At 67.5% G+C, this 13,626-nt stretch overlaps 1 protein-coding gene across 1 annotated transcript; it reads right to left on the bottom strand.

The window, feature by feature from the left end:
* Window positions 1–73: 73 nt before the first annotated feature.
* On the bottom strand, window positions 74–7,250 carry NR1D1 (nuclear receptor subfamily 1 group D member 1). The gene is made up of 8 exons (XM_030256004.4): window positions 7,109–7,250; window positions 4,173–4,511; window positions 3,996–4,084; window positions 3,767–3,911; window positions 2,409–2,872; window positions 2,072–2,257; window positions 884–1,094; window positions 74–597 (listed from the first exon to the last, which is right to left on the bottom strand). The coding sequence occupies exons 1-8, from the start codon at window positions 7,134–7,136 to the stop codon at window positions 398–400; spliced, it is 1,662 nt and encodes a 553-aa protein (XP_030111864.1). The 5' UTR covers window positions 7,137–7,250; the 3' UTR covers window positions 74–397.
* Window positions 7,251–13,626: the final 6,376 nt, after the last annotated feature.

The following is a 13,626-nucleotide window of genomic DNA, read 5'->3' as shown; positions in this document are numbered from 1 at the left end:
TGTTGCTGGTCTATTTTACTATATATTTATGTAATAAATATATGATGAAAAAAAAAACCAACCAACCAAACCCCCCCACCCCTCGACCCCCCCCCCGACCCCCATTCTAGACCCACCCCCCCAGCACGGCTGGATCCGGCCTCTGCGTCCCACCCCCGGCGCCAGAATGGGGGTGTCGGGGCGAGGGGACCCCCCGGCGCTGCCAGCGGTGCCGTGGGGGCGGTGCCCGATTTGGGGTGGGGTGGGGGGGGTCCCAGCATCCTGGTGCCCACCTTGGGGTGAATCCCTGCAAGTCCGACGGGCGCCACGGGGTCGGTGGTGCCCCGGGGGAGGGGGATGTCTGTGTGTCCCCCCGCTGTGGTGTATGTACAGGGGAGCGCGGGGGGCTCGGGGGGCACTACTGGGCGTCGATGCGGAAGGAGAGCAGCTTCTCGGAGTGGAGGTTGTTGAGGGTGCGCAGGTCCGGCAGCTTCAGCAGCAGTTTGGTGAAGCGCGAGGTCTCGGCCGGGCGCGTCTTCAGCACGAGGGCGCGCAGGGCCCGCAGCAGCGTCTCCTGCAGCTGCTCCACCGATGCCGTGTCCTCCATGCCCGAGCGGTCTGTGCAGGAAAGGGGGTCAGAGGGGAGGAGACACCCCAGTTCAACCCCCAAAACCCCCTAATCCCACTCCAGTGTCACCCCGATCCCAGCACTGAACCCCCCGATACTCCCCTGGTATTACCTCAATGTACCCCAGTCACCCCAATCCCATCCCTGAATGCCCCAAACACCCCACTAACCCCTGATCCCAGCCCAAATCCCCTTGATTCTTTTCCAAACTCCTCTGATCCCAGCCCCAAACTCCTCAATCTCCCCCCAAAACTCCCCAAATCCTCCCATGCCCACCTGCCGAGACGAGGACGACGGCGGTGAAGAGCCCCAGCTCCTCATCGCTGAGCTCAAGGGCGCTGAGCTTCTCGCTGAAGTCGAACATGGCCCCGAGCAGGTCCCCCATGCCCATGGCCCACAGCTCCTCCAGCCCGTACCGCGTGCGGCTCATGAACGTCACCGTCTGCTCCTTCACGTCGAACAGCGACGCGAAGCGAACCATCAGCACCTGTGGGCAGGGGGCAGGACGTGGGACCGGGCACCAGGCAGAGCCACAGGCACCACGCTTCATGCCAGGGGTGCCATCGGTCTCCATGCCACAGCTCCCAAATGTGGGGCACTGCCATGCCATGGGGCACCAGACAATGCCAGGGGCATTGTGCCGTGCCATGGGCTCTGTGATCCATATTGTGACCACCAAATGTGGGGTGCCAGGGCACTGTGCCGTGCCATGGGCTCCGTGATCCATATTGTGACCACCAAATGTGGGGTACCGGGGCATTGTGCCATGCCATGGGCTCCGTGATCCATATTGTGACCACCAAATTTGGGGTACCGGGGCACTGTGCCATGCCATGGGCTCCGTGATCCATATTGTGACTACCAAATGTGGGGTACTGGGGCATTGTGCCATGCCATGGGCTCCGTGATCCATATTGTGACTACCAAATGTGGGGTACTATGCCATGGGTACTGTGTTTCATGCTCCAGCTCCCAAATGTGGGGCATTACAATGCCATGGGGCACGGGGCTTCTTGTTAGTCCATGGGGCTTCGTGTTAATCCGTGGTCCCCAGTTGTGGGGTACCTGGGGCATCGTGCTCCATGCCACAGCTCCCGAAAGTGTGGCACTGCAGTGCCATGGAGCACTATAATGCCAGGAGCACTGTGCTGCATGCCACAACTCCTGTTTGTGAAGCACTGCAGTGCTGCAGGGCTCCGTGCCAGTCCACGGGGCACTGTGCCACGACAGGGACAGCGTGCTCTGTGCCACACATCCCAAATGTGGGGCACTGCAGTGCTGTGAGGCACCAGGCAGTGCCTCTCAAAAGTGGGGCACTGCAATGCCACAGGGCTCCTGCTGTGTTTTGGTCCACTGTTGCCATGCTCTGGAGCTCCCTGCCAGTCCATGGGGCACCGTGCGATGCCATGGGGCACTCTGTCAGTGTGTGGGGCACCATCGAGCCCTCACCATTCCGGGACTCACCTCAAAGGTGCCAGCCTTGAGCAGGGTGACCTGGTCATGCTGGGAGAGCGCCTGGAAGCCGGGAATGTGCTTGGCGAACTCAACGACCTCGCGGACGGCGGGGGTGAAGCTGAGGGAGAAATCCTCCCAGATCTCCTGCACGGAGCGCCCGCTGCGGCCGGGGACGTGGCTGTTCATGGGGCACGCCTGCGGGCGACCACGGGTCAGGGGGGTCTCCCCTGGGCTCTGCGGGGCACCCCCGGCCCTGCCGCCGCAGGAGGGAGGGGGCACCGACAGGGGATTAATGCGATTAGCGGCTACAAGAGCCGGGGGGCAGCGGGAGCCCCCGGGCGCTCACCGGCAGCACGTCCTTGGGGCCGCGGGGCCAGGGGCACCCCCGCGGGGCCGGGGGCTCGGGGTAGGCGGTGGGGCACAGCCGGGGCTCGGGGGGGCCGGGGGTCCAGGCGGGGGGCGCGTCCCAGCGCAGAATGCCGCTGTCGCAGGCGGGAGGGGGTCCCAGCTTGTCGTGCGCGTAGATGAAGATCTCCTTGTGCGCTTTGGCCACCTGCGCGATCACGTCCTCGGTGGCCCCGCCGGGGCTGGGAGAGCGGGGCGGTGTCAGCTGCTGGGGGAACTGGGAGAAGCAGGCCGGGGGGGCGAGAGGTGGGGGGCCGGGGGGCGGTGCGTGGCCCCCGCCCGCGGCGGGACCTTCGCCGGGCCCCGGTATGGGCGGTGGGGCGGTGGCCATGCCGCCCATGGCGCTCTGCATCTCTGCCAGCATCCGCTGCTTCTCCCGCTTGGGGATGCGCCCGAAGCGCACGGCTGAGGGGGGACACGGGTGTTAGGGGGACATCGGCGGCAGGCGGTGACCCCCCCCACCCCAGACCTCCAGAACTGCGGGGAGCAGGGCTGCATCCCTCCCCCGGGCTTGGAGGGACACGCAGCCCATCCCGGGAGGGGACACAGAGCCCATCCCGGGAGGGGACACAGAGCCCATCCCGGGAGGGGACACACAGCCCATCCCGGGAGGGGACACACAGCCCATCCCGGGAGGGGACACGCAGCCCATCCCGGGAGGGGACACGCAGCCCATCCCGGGAGGGGACACACAGCCCATCCCGGGAGGGGACACACAGCCCATCCCGGGAGGGGACACGCAGCCCATCCCGGGAGGGGACACGCAGCCCATCCCGGGAGGGGACACGCAGCCCATCCCGGGAGGGGACACGCAGCCCATCCCGGGAGGGGACACGCAGCCTTAAAAATGGGAAGACCCGGTCCTGGAGGGGACATAGAGCACTGAACACAAGGGGACTCATCCCGGGAAGGGATGTAGGGACCTAAGCATGAGGAGGATGCATCCGAGGAAGGGACATACAGCCTCGATGTTGGGGGGACCCTGTGTGGGAGGGGAAACACAGCGCTGGCCATGAGGGACCCATCCCGGGAGGGGATATGCAGCTCTGGGCACGGAGCAGCCGTGGAGAGGAATCTTGGAGGGGGACACGCAGCCCCGCATATGCGGGGGTGCCAGGAAGGGGGGACACATCCCGTGGGACAGGCACAGCACCCAGCACAGACAGGGGGGAGCGGTTCCAGAGGGGAGGTACAGCCCTGGATACATCCCGGGAAGGGACCAACCGCCTGGGCACGGAGAATGCCACCCCCAGAGGGAATCCCCGGCTCGGGATGTCACGAGGGTCCCTCCGAGCTCACCATCACGGGACATGCCGACCAGCAGGCACTTCTTGAAGCGGCATTGCTGGCAGCGGTTGCGGTTGATGCGGACGATGGAGCAGTTCTCGTTCTTGAGGCACTTCTTGTACTGGATGTTCTGCTGGATGCTGCGGCGGAAAAAGCCCTGCGGGGCGAGCGGGGGGAGTCACTGGGGGTCCCCGCAGTGTCACAGGGGCTCCGTGCCACATCCCCGGCCCCATCCCGGTACCTTGCAGCCCTCGCAGGCGTGGACGCCGTAGTGGAAGCCGGAGGCGACGTCCCCGCAGACCTTGCAGAGCAGCACCATCCCGTTGAGCTCTGCGGGGAGACGGGGGTCAGAGGGGTCCAGGGGTGCGTGCCGCTGGGAGGGGAGACCCCCACCCACCCACCCGCGAGCCCCACTCACTCGTGACGGTGCTGCCGCCTTTGCTTGGCGAGCTGCGGCGCCGCTCGTCCGCGGGGACCGGCTGCACCCCGGGGAAATTCACCGAGGAGTTGTATGAGGAAGAGGAGGTGGAGGAGGATGATGATGAGGAGGAAGGGGAGCCGTCTTCATGGGGGGCCAGCGTGGCTCCGCCATAGGCGCGGGAATCCTGGAGGGAGCCGGTGGGCGAGGGTGGGAAGTACGTGGGGAAGGGCTGCGAGCCCGACTGGGAGCTGCTGTTGGAGCTGTCGCTGCAGAGGGACACGGGGCTGGTGCGGGTGGGAGAAGCGCCGCTGGAGCCCACGTAGCTGATCACCCCACCTGCAGAGAGAAGGAGCCACTCATGCACCGAGCTGTGCCGGGCTCAGCCTCCCCCGATTCGTGGAGGTGGGAACCTCCGGAGGTGGGTGGGATGCCCAGGGAAGCACCCCGAATCCATCGGCAATCGGGATCCGCGGGCATCCCGCGGAGCCACGCACGCACTGAGCTGTGCCAGGCTCAGCCTCTCCCAGCTGAGGAGGGGGAAACCCCTGGGAGGGGGATCGCAGCCCCAGCTGGGGTGGGATCCATAGGGAAGCATCCCAGATCCATGGGCATCCCGATGGGCCACTTATGTACTGAGCTACACCAGGCTCAGCCTCCCCCACCGGGGGGGGGGGCGGTGGGGTGGGGGAAGCCCCCCAGAGGAGAATCGCAGCCCCACGCGGCGTGGGCTCTCCAGGGAAGCACCCTGGATTCATCCCGGATCCGTGGATATCCCGCTGCGCCGCACGTGTGCCGCCCACCCTGAGTCAGGCGCCGCACCCACCGGCCGCCACGGGCGACGGCCCCACGTGGGACGGGGACAGCCGGGTTTATCCGGGTACGTGCCGGCTGGGGACACGGGCAGGGCACCCCGGAATTGCCGGCAGGAGGAATGTGGGCTGGGAACCCTCTGGAGAGGTGAAATCAGGAGGTCACAGGAGTTAGTGCCGCCAATCCTGGCTCTGTGCCTGCAGCACAGCCGGGCTCCCGCCCCACAGCTCCCGGGACAGCCCCACGGCGCAACCACCCGGGACGGAGCCCCCCACGGCACTGGGGTGCCCCCAGTGCAGCCCACCCCATGGCAGCGGGATGCTCCTAGCGCAGCCCCCCGCCCGCAACTGGGGGGTGGGGGGTAAATCCCCACTGCAGGACTGAGGAGTTGTGTGAAGACCCCCAAAAGTGGGGAGCAGCATGGGGGGTGGGGGGGGACACGACACACGCGTGGCCCCTGGCTGAAGTCACAATCGTTGTCACCCCACTCACGGGGCAGGGACAGCAGCACCGGGACACGACTCCGGGCTGCGACACGTGGATGCTGATGTCGGGGACACACGGGATCACCAGGGCCATGTGTCTCCCGCCGCACACGGTGCCGCTGGCACAGATGCCACGCGCCAGAGCCAGCTTGTCACCATCCCCCCCCTCACTGATCCACCTCCAAAGGGGGTCACTGAATTGGGGACAGTGGGTCCCACCTCCAGGGCAGCTGATCCTGGGGACCCCCCCGCGCTGCTAAGACACCAAAATAACTGGGGGATCCCCGCACCCCAAAGCCTCGGGACAGCCATTTTAGGGTTTGAGGTGCGGGGATTCCCCAGAAAGGCTTGTCCCAGAGACAGGGAAACTCTGGTGAGCCCAAACCAGAGGGAACCCCCCCAAACCGCCGCCCCGCAGCCCCCCCCAAGCTCAGGCGGCCTCACGCCGCCGCCCCACGTGCTCCCGCCGCACGTGGCCCCCCGAGACCCCGCCCCTTCACGCTTTGCCACGCCCACCTGTCCTTCATTGGCCAAACTCCGCCCCGCCCCCTCTGGTTGCCCCGGAGACAGCGCCGCCCCCCCCAATGAGCGGCGGCGTCCCCAGTTCCGCGCGTGACGTCATCGATGATGTCATGCGCCGACCAATGGGAGGGGGCGGGGCGGGGCTGAGGGGAAAACAAACTCCGCACGTGGCAGCGGCGGGGAGGGGGACACGTGCGGGGGGGACACGGGGAAGGAGGGGGGCACCGCCTCCGGTCCCCCCTCCGGTCCCCCCTCCGTCCCTCCCGGTGCGCAGGGAGCCCCGACACGCGCGGCACCGCCTCGGCCGTCCACGGGCTGCCCGCTCCCCGTGGCCGCGGATAGAGACAGCCCCGTCCCGCCGCGGTCCCCTCCGGTCACCCTGACCGGTCCCGCCGCCCGGTACACACGGACTCCTGCGCGCTGCCCTGCGGTCCCGGTTCCTGAGACACCCCGGTGACGCTGTCCCGGACCCACTTCACTCCCCTCCGGTTCCGCTGCCCAGGAGACAACAATCCCTGCTCTCACCCTTCCTACCCCTGCGTCCGGCACTCTCCGCCGTTCGGGAATCCTCGGTCCCGGTCTCCGAGACACCCGGGTCCCGCCGCGCTGCCCTGCGGTCCCGCTGCCCGGGACACCCCGGAACACAGATCCCTGTTCTCAGCCTTCCTGACCCCGCGTCCAGCACGCTCCGGCGTTCGGGACGCCCCAGTCCGGTTTCCGTTCCTTCTGCCCCGATCACCGGAGCACCCCGGTGCTGGTGTTCGTGTCGCCCCGGTGTGCAAGACGCCCGGTACCGGCGCGCAGCCCTCCCTACCCTCCTCCCGGGGACACCCCGGCCCCGCTGTCCGAGCCTTACCCCGCTCTGCAGGACCCCCCGGTCCCGGTAGGACGGAGCCCCGTTCCGGGACGCGGTCCCGGTGCGCATCCTGCCCGGTCGGGCGTGCGGGACCCCTCGGTCCCGGTGTCCGGACCCCTCCAACTCGCGTCTCAGCGCGCAGCCCCTCTCCGCGGTCCCGGGGCGCTGCCCCACGATCCGCTCCGGTGCTGGGAACCGCTGCCGGTGCCGGTGCCCGCACGGTGGTCCCGGGGGTTGGGGGGCTCCGGCGGGGCACTGACCTGTGCTGCCGGCCTCGGGGGCCGCCATCCTGTCCCGGCCCCGTGAGCCTCCCGGAGCGGAGCCGCGCCGAGCCGTGCCGCGCCGCCGCCCGGTGCGGGTGTTGTGCGCCCGCCGCCCGCCCCGCCGCCCCCCGCACCGGCCGCGGCTGCGCACTGGGCCGCACGCGGCGCCGCCGCCTCCCCCATGTGATTCCCGGGGACAGCCTCGTGCCCCAGTGACACACTTTCCGCCGGCGGCCCCGGCCCCGCGCCGCCGCTGGGGAGCCCGGGCTCGGCGGGGACCCCAGCACCGGGGCCGCCTGACGGGCCGCGGGGACGGTACCTGCGCCGGTGTTTGCACCGGGGAGCCCCGTCAGGCAGCGCAGCGCGGTCCCCGCACTGGGAACCCCCGGGCGCGGCAGTGTCCCCTGCACTGCGGACACTTGCGTGCAGCACTTGACACATCTGTCACCTGGCACGACACTGTCCCCTGCACTGGGGACCCCCAGGCACGGCACTTGGCAGCCCTGTCGCCTTGCACAGCGTTGTCACCTGCACTGGGAACACCTGAGCGTGGCACTGGCTGTCCCCTGCAGCGGGAATGTCCAGGCTCAGCACTGTCACTCTGCGTGGCACCTTCCCCTGGGGATACCTGGGCACCGATGCCATCCCCCACAGCACTGGGGACACCCAGGTACTTCTGTCACCCCTTTAAGTGTGTCCTAGGGACACCCAGGTCCCCCTGGCATTGTCCCCTGCCCTGGGGGTACCCAGCTATCCCTGTCACCCCACACGGCATCGTCTCCTGCGCTCCAGCATCGCTGCCTCCCCCGACACAGCTGCCCCCCTGCCCGCTGCCCCTCCCGATGTCCCCCTGCCCAGCCGCTGCTGTCCCCACGCTGCCCGCGGCGGGTGCCCGCTGTGGCACGTGCCTGGCACCCACGTCCCAGCCTGGCCCCACTCGTGGCTGCCGCGGGGGCTGCGGCAGGCAGCGCTGCCAAGGCAGAGTCGGTGGCAGATCTGGGTCGCGGCGCCGGCCGGGGCTAAGCCCAGCCCGGTGGCACCGGGGGCTCCGTGGGTGCTCCTGCTCACGCCACGGGGCAGGTTTTGGGGGTGCCAGCACCCTCCCGGGTGCCAAGTGCCGGGCGCTGCCCTGGCCCCCAGCCAGGAGGAGAAGGAACAGAGCACGGATGTGCCAGCGCCGGGAAATCCTCCGGGCTAATCCCACGGGAGGGGAGGCCTCCGGTGCCCCGGCTGTGCAAAGTACCGGGGGAGGGACACCGGAGCTCTGCACCCCAAAGACCCCCTGGAACCCCATGGGTGATTAGACCACCCTCGGCTGGGGGTGTCCCGGGCTTGCTGGGGGTAGTCCGGGATTCTGGGGCTCCCCAAGGCGCTGGGGCACTGGGAACACCCCGACACACCACAGGACGTGCCCCTGCCCTGAGTCACGGGGCGGTTGCGCGGTGCCGTGGCACCTCCGGCCGGGAGAACGGCGGCAGCTCCCGGAAGGATGTGTGGGGCCAGGCTGCCACGGGAACGGGGGACCCGCGTGGGGGGACACCAGTCCTGGGGTGAAGGGTCCCGCCTGCCCGCAGGGCCGTGCCCGGACCGTGCGGGTGCCCACGGCCCCCGCAGCTCGTCGTTCCCCTCCCGGCACGTTCCCGGTGATTATCCGTGACTCAGCTGCGCGTCTGGACCGGGAAAACATCCCCGCGCACGGCGCTGCGGCACACGGCGCTGTGATGCTCGCCTGAAATCCCAATCCCACAGGAATCCCCGGGACCGGAGCGGGGCTGTGAACCCGGCACGGGGGGTCCTGGTGAAGGGGCTGTGAGCAGGGACCCCAGGCTGGGCACAGCTGGGATATTACTGCCATATCCTGACTCTGGGACCACCCATGGGGAGCAGAGTGAGGGAGAGGGGCCACCAAAGGCACCGGGACAGGGGGATACTGCAGCTGACGTGAGCCGGGAACACCCCCCAGATGCCAGGTCTGTGCCTCGGGGGGCTCCCCCCGGCTCTCTGTGCACCCCGTCATGGCAGTGCCCGTGCCAGCCAGTCCATGGCGCGGAGGGGACACCTGAACGCCCCTCAAGGTCGTCACATGCCACCAGATCCACCCGTAAATCCTGCATCTGCACCCCTGCACCCCCAAACCCTGCACCCCCTGTATCCTGCACCTCCCAGGGTCTCTACCATCCAGATCTGCCCCATCCCGTCGTGCCAGGACTCCGTGGGGTACCCCCACCAGCCGTGGGGTGCCCGGAATTTCGGGGGGACACACACATCACCCCACCCGTGCCATCGGCTGTGCCCCTGCCCTTCCCATGCCGTACCCCCCCAGATGCACCCCCTGCCCCCTCCCTCCCCACTTCAACAGCCCCACGGGGGATGCAGTCTGCATCTCCCTCCCCTGCCACTGCTCCCGGGGGCAGGAGGCAGCGGAGGGGCGGTGGGGCCGCTGCCCGGTGCCGGTGCCCGGTGCCGGTGCCCGGTGCCGGTGCCGTGGCCGTGCCGCGTGACGCTGTCCCCGCTTCCCGCCCGGCGCCTGCGTGCCGAAGGTTTATTTTTACTCGGGGCTGGAGCCTTGTTTACCTTGTTGAACCTTTTCCAGGAAAAGGGGGGGCGGGGAGGGGGGGTGTCTCCGCCGGGAGCGGGGGTTCGTTCTTGCGTATCGCCCCCGCTGCCCCCGGGCTGGACACCGGGGGCTGACACGGGACAGGGCTCCCAACCCTGCACCCCCAGTCCCACTCGGACACCCCCAGACCCACCGTGGGGTGCAGCTGTTCTGTGGGTTTGGGGATACTGGGTCCTGCTGTGTCCCTGTGTCACCCTACATACATCGAACCTCAGTTTCTCCACCTGTAACTGTACTTTGGGGGGCAACCAGAGGTACTGGGTGACACTCAGTTTGGGGGTCCTGCACCCCTTACCCCCCTTTCATCCATCCCCAATGACGGCACTGTAGGGGAAGGGTGGGGCAGGACACCCAGAGCTGCTGTGGGGGCCAGGAGAGTGCTTGGAGGGTTGGGGTTTGGGGTGTTTTGGGGGTGTTTTCCTGCAGGGAGCAGCCCTGGCTCGGTCCCTGGCTCTTGGCTGGGGCAGCAGCTCCCGCTGCCAGAATAGTCCTCCCTCCCCGGGAACGGGAAAAATCGGGTAAACAAGGCATTCCTGGCCCCGGGCGGGGCACCCCACGGCAGGTGGGGGCACCCCAAGACAGGCGGGGACACCCCATGGTGTTCTGGCACTGCGGAATGGGGCAGAGCGGTGTTGGGGTGCAGAGAGACCCCAGGAAGTGCAGGATCTGGGGGTGCAGGAGTGCAGGGGATACAGGGACCCCCCAGGAGGGTGCAGGAGTGCAGGATTGGGGGGAGCACGAGTGCTCAGATTCGTGGAGGTGCGGGATTTAGGGATGAATGCACCCCGGGAGGTTGCAGGGACCCAAAAAGGAATACAGGGTCAGGGGGTGTAGGAAGCCCACGAGGATTCAGGGATGCAGGAGATGCACTGAGAGGGTTTGGGAGTGTCAGGACCCCAAGAGGATTCAGGGGCACAGAAATTGGGGTGTGACATGGGGGTGCAAAAGGGGTGCAGGACCCCTGGGGGAGGTGGGACCCCAGTGTATTCATCATGTTGGGGGGGTCTGGGGAGGACCCCCAAGGGGAGTAGCCATGGCAGGTGGGGATCCCCCTCACCTGCCCCCATCCCCCAAGATCTCAGGTGCTGATTTTTGGATGTTTGTGTTCCCTCTGCAGCCCTGGGACCCCACGGGTGGGGGGGCGAAGTGGGGTAGGGGGCGGGACAGCAGCGGGAACTCCTTCAGCCTCCAGATCCCCCACCTCAGACCCACCACCCGGGAACCCTCCTCCCCTTTCCCCTTCCGCTGGAACCCCATGTTTGACCTTCCCAAAAGTGAGGAAGTGAGGAGGGGGCGACCCCATTACCCCCTCCCCCCTACCCACAGGTCACAGAGAGGCCACGGCGTCGCGGCCAGCGGCCGGGTTGGCATCTGTGCCAGCCCATGTGAGCGGGCTCCCTCCTCCTCCTCCTCCTCCTCCTCCTCTTCCTCCTCCTCTCCATGCGCATCACGTGGCGCTGGCATGTGCGCCCTGCTCCATTTTTAGCGCCAGCAGCCTCCGTGCTGCAGAGCCATGTGCGGCCGGGCTCCGGTGCGCACGTGTGCCTGCCGCAGCGGGCACCGGCACCGGCCCGGGCACCGGCACCGGCACCGGCACCGGCACCGGCACCGGCACCGGCCCGGGCAGCGCGGGCACGGCGGGGACACGGCACCCGTGTGTGCGGATATGGACCTGTGTGTGTGTGTGTGAACGGGGCTCTGTGTGTGTTTGAGCACTGTCATGGGAGTGAGCAAGGTCACACGTGTGTGTGAACATAGCTCTGCGTGTTGGAGCACTGTGGTGTGTGTGGACATGGCTCTGTGTGTGTCAGCATGGTCATATGTGTGTGAACATGGCTCTGTGTGTCAGCATGGTCACACGGGTGTGAACATGGCTCTGTGTGTGTCAGCATGGTCATATGTGTGTGAACATGGCTCTGTGTGTGTCAGCATGGCCACACGGTGTAAACATGGCTCTGTGTGTGTCAGCATGGTCACACGTGTGTGAACATGGCTCTGTGTGTGTCAACATGGTCATATGTGTGTGAACATGGCTCTGAGCACAGTCATGTGTAAGAACGTGGTAACGTGTGTGTGTGTGTGTAAACATTGCTCTGTGTGGGTCAGCATGGTTACACATGTGTGAACATGGCTCTGTGTGTGTCAGCATGGTCACACGTGTGAACATGGGTCTGAGCACAGTCATGTGTGAGAACAGTCATGTGTGTGTGTGTGTGTGAACATTGCTCTGTGTGTGTCAGCATGGTCACACATGTGTTACCATGTCTCTGTGTATCAACACACTCACGTGCATGTGGGTACAGCCACACGTGTGTACAACCACAGCCGTGTACATGTGTGAACACAGCCACACAGCCACGGTTATGAACATAAGAACAGCCGTGCACGTGTGTGCCCGTGACCACGCGTGTGTACAACCGTGGCTCTGTGTGTTTATGAGAATGGCTGCACACATGTATAAACACAGATGTCTGTGAGCACAGCTGCGCAGGGGGACAGGCACTGCCACCCCTGGAGGTGACCACGGCCACACGTGTGCATGTGCACAATGGCACAGCGACTCTCCGTGTCTGAACAACACGCACACATGTGCACACGCTGCTGGGGACAGCCGCTGCCAGGGCTGGATGTGACCATGGCACAGCAGGAACCTCGGAGGGGCTTCCCCAGTGCCACACCGTGGGGGTGGCACCGCCGCTGTGACCCGGGCACCAGGAGCAGGGGCACCCTGGTGCTCACCAGGGGCTGGGTGAAGGGGGATCTCCCCCCGCGGGTGTTTGTGTGTCCCTGAGCGCAGCTCTGCAGAGAGGCACGTCCCCCACGTGTCCCCTGTGCGTCCCCAGCACGTGCCACGCGTGTCCCCTGTGTGTCCCCGGTGACACGGCCCCGTGTGCTGCGGGGGGTGGAGTTTCAGCCGGGAGAAGGGGAAATGCTCCTGCGTGTGTGTATATACGTGTACATACATGTCTGTGCATGCCCTTACGCGTCCATGCGTGTCCCGTGGGGCTGCAGTCCGGGCTGTGCGTGTGCATACGTGTGCATGAGTGTGCATACGTGTGCACACCTGTGCTCTGGGACTGCAGTCGGGGTGCACGGGCTGCAGTATCTGCGGGTTGCGCCGGTGCTGCAGTGGGGGCTGCAGTCGCTCCCTGCAGGGGGACACGCGTGTGCGTGTCCGTGTACGTACGAGTGTGCTGGAGCTGCAGCCTCTGCAGAGGGGGGTGCTGCGGATTTCTCTGTGTGTGTGTGTGTGTGTGTGTGTGTGTGTGTGTGTGTGTGTGTACGTTCTTGCACACGTCCGGCAGGAACCGCAGAGCTCTGTGTGTGCACGGGGGAGGGGGTTCAGCCCCCGTGGGGGGGTGTGCGGCTATGGGGAGATGCGGACCCCCAGAATCACAGCACAGCCACCCCCTCTCGGCCCTCCCCGCCTGGGGGGCTGCTGGCGGTGGGTCCCTTTGTGTCGTGTCCCATCCCCCCAGCGCGGAGGTCTCCCCGCCCCGCCGTGTCCCCTCCCGCCGCGGGACCGGCCCGTGACCCGAACCCCCCCGTGGGGCGGGCACGGAGAGCCGGTACCGCCACTCTCGGGGGCCCCCGAGCGGCCGCCCCCGGTACTGCGGCGCGGGACCCCCGCCTCACGCGTGTCCGCGTGTCGCGACCACCCCCCCCACTCCCCCCCGGCCCGGGGGAAGCGGCGCGGGTGGGCACCGCCCCGGGGGTCCCCAGGCGGGGACCGGCCCCGCTCCTCACCCCCGGGGATCCCACCGCCCCCACGGCCGCCGGCGCATGCGCGCCGAGCCCCGTTCGCCGGTACCCGGGGTCCCGTGCCCGGTACCGACCCCCGCCCCGCCGCCCCCCCGCGCGGCTCATTCCCCCGCGGGTCATCCCCGGGGCAGGGGCC

The sequence above is a fragment of the Taeniopygia guttata genome, chromosome 27 (assembly GCF_048771995.1).
Source record: "Taeniopygia guttata chromosome 27, bTaeGut7.mat, whole genome shotgun sequence".
NCBI lineage: Eukaryota > Metazoa > Chordata > Aves > Passeriformes > Estrildidae > Taeniopygia > Taeniopygia guttata.
This window is presented reverse-complemented; position numbering and strand designations above follow the sequence as displayed.

What these genes read in the sequence shown, in the direction of transcription:
- NR1D1 (XM_030256004.4), bottom strand. Translation starts at nt 7,136, where the DNA reads ATGGCGGCCCCCGAGGCCGGCAGCACAG. An exon ending in CCCCGAGGCCGGCAGCACAG is followed by an intron (nt 4,512 to 7,108) that starts GTCAGTGCCCCG and finishes TTCTCTCTGCAG; the next exon opens with GTGGGGTGATCAGCTACGTG. An exon ending in AGGCGGCAGCACCGTCACGA is followed by an intron (nt 4,085 to 4,172) that starts GTGAGTGGGGCT and finishes GTCTCCCCGCAG; the next exon opens with AGCTCAACGGGATGGTGCTG.